The following is a 6,930-nucleotide window of genomic DNA, read 5'->3' as shown; positions in this document are numbered from 1 at the left end:
CACACACACACACACACACACACATACACATATAGCCACTCTTTTTTAGATTCTTTTCCCATATAGGTCATTACAGAGTACTGAGTAGAGTTCCCTGTGCTGTACAGTAGGTCCTTATTAGTTATCAATTTTATATATAGTATGTATATGTCAATCACAATCTCCCAAATTATCCCTCCCCACCCCCTTTTCCCCTGGTAACCATAAAGTTTGTTTTCTACATCTATGACTCTTTCTGTTTTGTAAATAAGTTCATTTGTACCATTTTTTTAGATTCCACGTATAAGTGATATCATATGATACTTGTCTTTCTCTGCCTCACTTACTTCACCTAGTATGATAATCTCTAGGACCATCCATGTTGCTACAACTGGCATTATTTCATTCTTTCTTTATGGCTGAGTAATATCCCATTGTATATATGTAGCACATCTTCAAAAAAAGAGTTTTATTACAATCGCAGTCCAGCCAGTCTCCAGCCACCCTGGCCTCCCTGCTGTTGTCAAACACATACAGAACACTGCTGCCTCAGGGTCTCTGCACTTGCTGTTCCTCTGCCCCATTACTCTTCTTCCTCTAGATATATGCATGGCTTGCTTCCTTCCTTCCTTCCTTAAGGTCTTTACTTAAACGTCAACTTAGAGAGACCTCCTTCTCTATATAAAATGCTATCTTTCTGGCACTCTCTATTCCTCCTTCCTGCTCATCATTCTTCAGAGCACCATTTGGAACACCTCATGCTTCTGTTTACTGTCTATCTCCAGAGTTCCATCAGTTCCCCCACTACCACATCCTAGGGCACATATATGTCCAATTCAGAGCCGGTAAGGATGCACTGCACCAAAGCTCCTTGCTGCTAAAGCAAGAGAGGATACTTGTCTTTTTCCTACATTAGTGCTTAAATCTTGCCCGCTCCTGGTTAAGAAAACCCAGTCATATATGAGCACAGAGATGCTGGCAGCACCTTCTATTCATACAAAACACTTTCAGGCCTCTTTCTGCTTAAAAAGCCTCTCCTGAATTAATACCATTCATGTCAAAGCACATACTTCCCACTCCATCAACCCCTGGGCCATAACTCTTCCTGTCTCATCACCCTTCAGTTTGTCCTCATTAGGAAAAGCACGGATCAGAAAGTGAGGAAAATGTCAAATGACAGAGCTAAAAGGGACACCTAGACAGAAGATATCCTCTGACAGATTTATAATCCACAGAGAAGACTTCCTAACAAAACCAGAGTTGCCAGTGCTCGCTTCGGCAACACATATACTAAAACTGGAACGATACAGAGAAGATTACCATGGCCCCTGGGCAAGGATGGCACGCAAATTCGTGAAGTGTTCCATATTTTTGTGAAGTAAGCCGGAAAGAGAAAAACACATATCGTATATCAACACATTATGTGAATCTAGAAAAATGGTATAGATGAACCTATTTGCAAAGCAGAAATAGAGACAAAATGTAGAGAACAAATGTGAGGACACGGTGGGCGGGGGGGGGGCAGGGGTGTGACATGAAATGGGAGATTCGGACTGACATATGTACGCCGCTTGGTATGAAACAGGTAACTAGTGAGGACCTTCTGTACAGCACGGGGAACTCTACTTGGTGCTCTGTGGTGACCTGGATGGGAGGGAAATCCACAAGGGAGGGGATAAGTGTTTACATATGGCTGGTTCACCTCGCTGTGCAGCAGGAGCTAGCACAACATTGTAAAGCAACTAAACCCCAGTAAAAAACAAAAACAAACCAAAAAAACAGACTACAGACTGCCAAATGGTGTCAGATACAATAAAGCCAGTATGTTTCTTCATCTAAAAACTGCAGCCCCATCTCAGGAGAGAATACAGAGGTTCTGACCTAAGCCACATCCAGAAAGCAGATCACAGTTTCTCAGTCTACCCTTGACACTGCCAAAGACAAGTGTTTTTAAAAAAAAAAAAAAAAAAAGAGAAGTGTTGGTCTGACCACCTACATGGCTCTCCTGGGCTTTGCCCTGCTTTTCAGTGCTGGTCAGATGGAGCACCCACCCCTGTCCCTGACTCCAGTTTCCCTTGGCACTCACCTTCCTTCTGGCTTCCAGCAGCACCAATACTCTGCTGTGTCAACAAGTTCTGGTTGTACAGAGTGGGGAGCGCTGCGGCAGCATATTGCTGGATCCCCGAGTAGGCCTGCGTGAGGGCCTCCATGGTGCTCCCAGTGCCATTAGAAAGGCCACTGCTGCCCAGCCCACCATTTAAAGCAGCCATCCCTTGGTTGGGGGTGAGGGTGGGGAGAAGAGCAGGATTAACAGATTGGAAAGACTCAAGCGATGCCAAAGACAAACTCCAAAGTATGCCCTTTCATCTCCTTCTTAGCTTCTCCCTGAGGAGGAATATTCCTCTGACTGGTCAGATTTTAGGACACTCACCAGGCCTTGTGGCTAATGGGGACATTTAAAAATGCCACACCCAGGTGCGGCTCTCCCCATTATCTTCTTCCAACCTGTGCGAGAAGTGATACCACTTATACGACTTGCCCCATTTTTTTCTTTGGCTTTGCTGCCATTTTCTCACAAAGGGCTGGAATGTGGTAAAATAAGAATCCCAGGACTGGGGACTAAAAGGGATACATATAGTCTATGACAAGATGTGGGCAAATCCTATCATCAAAATAGCTGCTAACATTTATTGAGCATGTACTAGTTTCCAGACACTATACTAAGTAACGTGCTCAGCACTTTACCTATGTTCTCACTTAACTTAATAACCCTCAAAGTATTCTATTCCCACCTCATAGATGAGAAAATGACCTTAGAAAGGTGGTCTTAAGTTAGAGGTAGTTAAGGGGCAGAGATGGGATTTAACTCAGGTCTGACTCAAACTCCCATGATCATTTCTAACTTCACTGGGCCACCCCAATCATTCATTCTAACGGCACCCCTACCAGAGTTGTTTAAAATGTGCTATCTGCACAAAGAATGGCTCGATGACATCCAGGGACTGGCCCTCACCTGCCAAAGAGCTGACGTTGAGGCCTGCTGTAGCTCCAGCTAGTGTCTGTAGGGCTCCAAGGGAGGCGATGGGATTGACAGAGCTGCTGCTGCTGGAGCTGGGTGAGGACCCTGCTGTCAGACATCCATGAGTTAAACTCAGACCAACACTTACCTTCTCAGGTCAACAGGAACCAAAGCACAAGTTATGTTAGTCAAGTATTCTCTTTATAAAGAAGTTTTTCAGTTACTGATTTTTCCCCCCAGCTACTGATTTTGATAACTGTCCCTGCAGGACATAGAAGCAAGTGATGATTACAACAAACTAAAAACTATGAGATTTCTCTTAAGTCAGAAGATGACATTTGAGGGCTTCCCTAGTGGCGCAGCGGTTAAGAATCCGCCTGCCAATTCAGAGGACATGGGTTTGAGCCCTGGTCCGGGAAGATCCCACATGCCGCGGAGCAACTAAGCCCGTGCGCCACAACTACTGAGCCTGCGCTCTAGAGCCCGCGAGCCACAACTACTGAGCCCGCGTGCCACAACTACTGAAGCCTGCGCACCTAGAGCCCGTGCTCCGCAACAAGAGAAGCCACCTTAATGAGCGGCCTGTGCACCGCAATGAAGAGCAGCCCCCGCTCACTGCAACTAGAGAAAGCCGGAGTGCAGCAACAAAGACCCAACACAGCCAAAAATAATGAATTAAAAAAAAAAAAAAAAAAAAAGACATTTGAAAATTTACTGTTCATGATCTGACCCCTTTGGAAATGGGTGTTAACTACTCTCCAGAATGACATACTCCTCTCTTGGGATTCTGCCCAAGGCACACAAGGGCACACTGGCCCCTATTATACATGCTTACCTGAACTGGTGAGTACGCTGAGGGGACTGCTGGATGTAGTGAGAGCATTGGTACCACTTGGTGTGTTCTGAGCTGCACTAGCTGCAGCAGCTAGTGCAGCCAAATTCTGTAACTGCATTGCATTTAACCCTGCAACATCCAAAGCAAGAGATCAGGCAGCAGATAAGGGTGCCTCATATCCACTCCAGCAATGACCGTGCACACTGGCAGAAGGCTGGTCCCAAAGAGGAACTGTTCTAGATACAGGCAATACTACGGAGCTCCAAAAAGATTCAGATCTCACTCAACTCATTCAGAAACTGAACATTTCCTCAGATAAGAGATGTCTAATCCAATAGCATGCCAGCCCAAATGGATGGGCAATTAGGAAACCAGAAAAGAGGGGTGGATTCTGTGTTCTACCATGGAGCCCGGTATCTAAGAGAGCAATGCCAAACCCTGCGGCAGAGAACGAGTCTGCATCTGAGCCCCTCACTCACACTTTACAGGGGATCTGTTCTCTGCAATGGAGGTGAAAACACAGAAAATGTAGTAGAGATCCAGAAGGCAATGGAGGAGATGACGGGGGATACACGTGAAAACAGCAATAGTAGAGAGAACAAAGAAAAAACCACCACCTGAATAGTAGATTAATTATCAGAAAAAGAAGAGAGAAAAAACACTGAGGAAAAGACTTCCAAGTAGAACCTAGGCAACACAGGTAGAAGCAGAGCAAGAAATCTGAACTGCACTGACAAATGTGTGGCAAACTTTTTAGTAGATAATGGAAAGGCAGATGGGTGAGGGTGGAGAATTAATGAGAATAAAAAGGCTACAACACAGATTTACAGTCTAGCAACTTATCAAAAACAAAGCAAACTTTAAGTCCCTGGGACAAAAATGAACCACTGTCAAACTTTTCCCAATGGCATAATGCAGTTTTCCTAAGATCATCCCTTCCTCAGATGCACCTGCCTAGTCCTATCTCACTGCAGCAGGGCAGAGGCAGGCAGCTCTGGAACAGTCCCCTCCCTGCCTCCTTAACTTTCCTGACAGCCCCTGCCTCAAGTCTGTCTGTGGAGCCTCCTTTTGTTATAAACTCAGGTATTTGCCAATTAAGTTTTCTGTGCATGTTAACACCAAAAAAGGTAATTCACCTAAGAAATAACATGTATAGACACTAACTGCCTGGGTTCTAGCAGCTTCACGGAAAGCCATGCACACAGAAGCCATCTTAGACTTTTCCTCAGAGAGTCACTGAAAAAGTCACTTTACTGTGGAAATAAAGAAGTCCTGCAATTTTCTCCTTATCCAAGTAGCTGCAGATAGTCTGCAGATGCTAACAGCTCTTTTCCATCTTCCTCCTTAGTAGACTTAAGGGGGTAGGGAGCAGCAGACAACTGCAGAGCAATATGACATCAACAGCTAAAAGAGCCACCTTCTACAGACAAGGTAGTTGAATCCTAGGATGTTCACCTAGGTCAGGTTTATGTACTGAGTGGAAAAAAACTGTTTCCGCCCAAACGGCAGAAAACCCCCAAACTGCTGTCAGCCGGGTCTGCTGGCTTGGCTGCTGCTGCTCCTCCGCAGCAGTGAAACACTCACCTCCCATCGGGTGGAGGCTGCTCAGGGTGTTGAGGTTCCCGGAGGAGGCAGTCTGCTGAAGGAGCTGCAAATAAAGCTAGACATTACACCAAAAACAGAACAAGAGTGAGAGTGAGGGCTGGTTCTGCATCTGGGGTAACTCTACAGCACAGCGAAGCGAGAGTGCAGAGGCCCCCAGAGAAGAAAGTTGAAGACAAGAACCCAAGCCAACACAACGAGAACATGAGGCTTATGACAGCACAGGACAACACAACACAGCTAAAGCCCTAGCCCAGAAGACAGTTGGTTTGTTGAGTACAAAGCCAAGCTCGGGTCCCTGGCCACAGAATGCAGCACAGCAGAGGACAGAGGTAGAGGAGAGAACTAATAAACTCAACTCAAGCAGCCATGGAGTCCACTTAGAGGAGTGTATGCACATTAGTGACTGCCATTTCTAGTTCCTCTCCCAAATTCTCCTTTGTTACGTCCACACATCTTATTTTGTAACTTGCTCCCACCTGGAGACCTAATTTCTGCTTCACACACTATTGAAAATACCAAACCTGACCATTTCAGAGTATTTCTTGGAGTCATCCTTTACCGGCCACAATGAACCTGTGACTAGATCAATCTTGTCATAACTAGAATGCTACACATTCATCTAGCCCCATTCATCTCACTGGTGCAGATGACCAAGTGATTGCTGGACCAGTCCATATCCGTTCAGCGTACACTCTCTTTCAATGGTTGTTCCGTAACAAATAAAACAAGAGGACGTGTCCATGAGCTTATGACCTCCATGACCTTACTCTGTACCTTAAACTGCAACCCTCATCTAACGAACCTGCTGAAACCTTTTGTTCCATTCAAACCCAATCACTGTTCCTTATGAACAGCGGGTATTCTTGTTTCTGGATTCTTTATTCAATCTGTTATTCATTCCCATAAACATCTGACCTGGCTCCTCTGTCATCAGGAATCTCTCTATTCCATATGTGTTTCAGCAAGTCCACAAACCTCCAGAGGCAGAATGAAAAAATGTACATACACAGAATTTTTACCAGCTTCTGAAAGGGGTCTGCTACCTCAAAGCTTAAGAATTACTTGCTCTAGTTCTAAGTTCACATATTCCAGTACCTCATAATTAATGATGATGTACTATCACTTTCACAGTCCATTAGCGCTCACATGTCTTCATTTCTGTCTTCTTAAATACCTTGGGCAATGAGTTCAGTCCCAACTGGGGGACTGTGCATAGTGTACTTGGCACTTCACCTCCTCCCTAAATGAGAAGAGCTCTTAGGGCGGGGATCATGTCTAACTGAAACGAAGAGACCACAGCTCTCAACATACACCATCATGTGCTTGCTAGACGTGGCAATGACAACAAAATGGGGAGTCTCTCCTAAAAGAAGGCTCCAAAACTCTCCAAAAGCAAATGCACATCATGGAGATAATTTTCAAGGCATTATCATTTTGGCAGAAGACCTAAAATCTCTCTGAATTTTCTCAACTTACAAGCAATGTTCTAGCA

General features: G+C 45.1%; 1 protein-coding gene and 1 non-coding gene across 15 annotated transcripts in view; one reads left to right on the top strand and one right to left on the bottom strand.

Moving 5' to 3' along the window:
- CELF1 (CUGBP Elav-like family member 1) overlaps window positions 1–6,930 on the bottom strand; it is a 33,666-nt gene that overhangs the window by 5,445 nt on the left and 21,291 nt on the right. For 5 of the 14 annotated variants that reach the window (XM_055078786.1, XM_024133091.3, XM_055078778.1 and 2 more), the window contains 4 exons: window positions 5,418–5,493; window positions 3,834–3,962; window positions 2,993–3,106; window positions 2,066–2,251 (listed from right to left, as the gene is read on the bottom strand). In XM_055078786.1, the coding sequence (XP_054934761.1) occupies window positions 2,066–2,251; window positions 2,993–3,106; window positions 3,834–3,962; window positions 5,418–5,493 (505 nt within the window). The remainder of the gene's footprint in view (window positions 1–2,065; window positions 2,252–2,992; window positions 3,107–3,833; window positions 3,963–5,417; window positions 5,494–6,930) is intronic. The other 9 variants (XM_024133086.3, XM_055078781.1, XM_055078779.1 and 6 more) reach the window with 5 other exon arrangements.
- LOC112067466 (U6 spliceosomal RNA) lies at window positions 1,246–1,352 on the top strand. Its single transcript, XR_002893286.1, has one exon. It is a non-coding gene; the product is annotated as a U6 spliceosomal RNA (small nuclear RNA).

This window comes from Physeter macrocephalus, chromosome 16, assembly GCF_002837175.3.
Source record: "Physeter macrocephalus isolate SW-GA chromosome 16, ASM283717v5, whole genome shotgun sequence".
Classification (NCBI taxonomy): domain Eukaryota; kingdom Metazoa; phylum Chordata; class Mammalia; order Artiodactyla; family Physeteridae; genus Physeter; species Physeter macrocephalus.
This window is presented reverse-complemented; position numbering and strand designations above follow the sequence as displayed.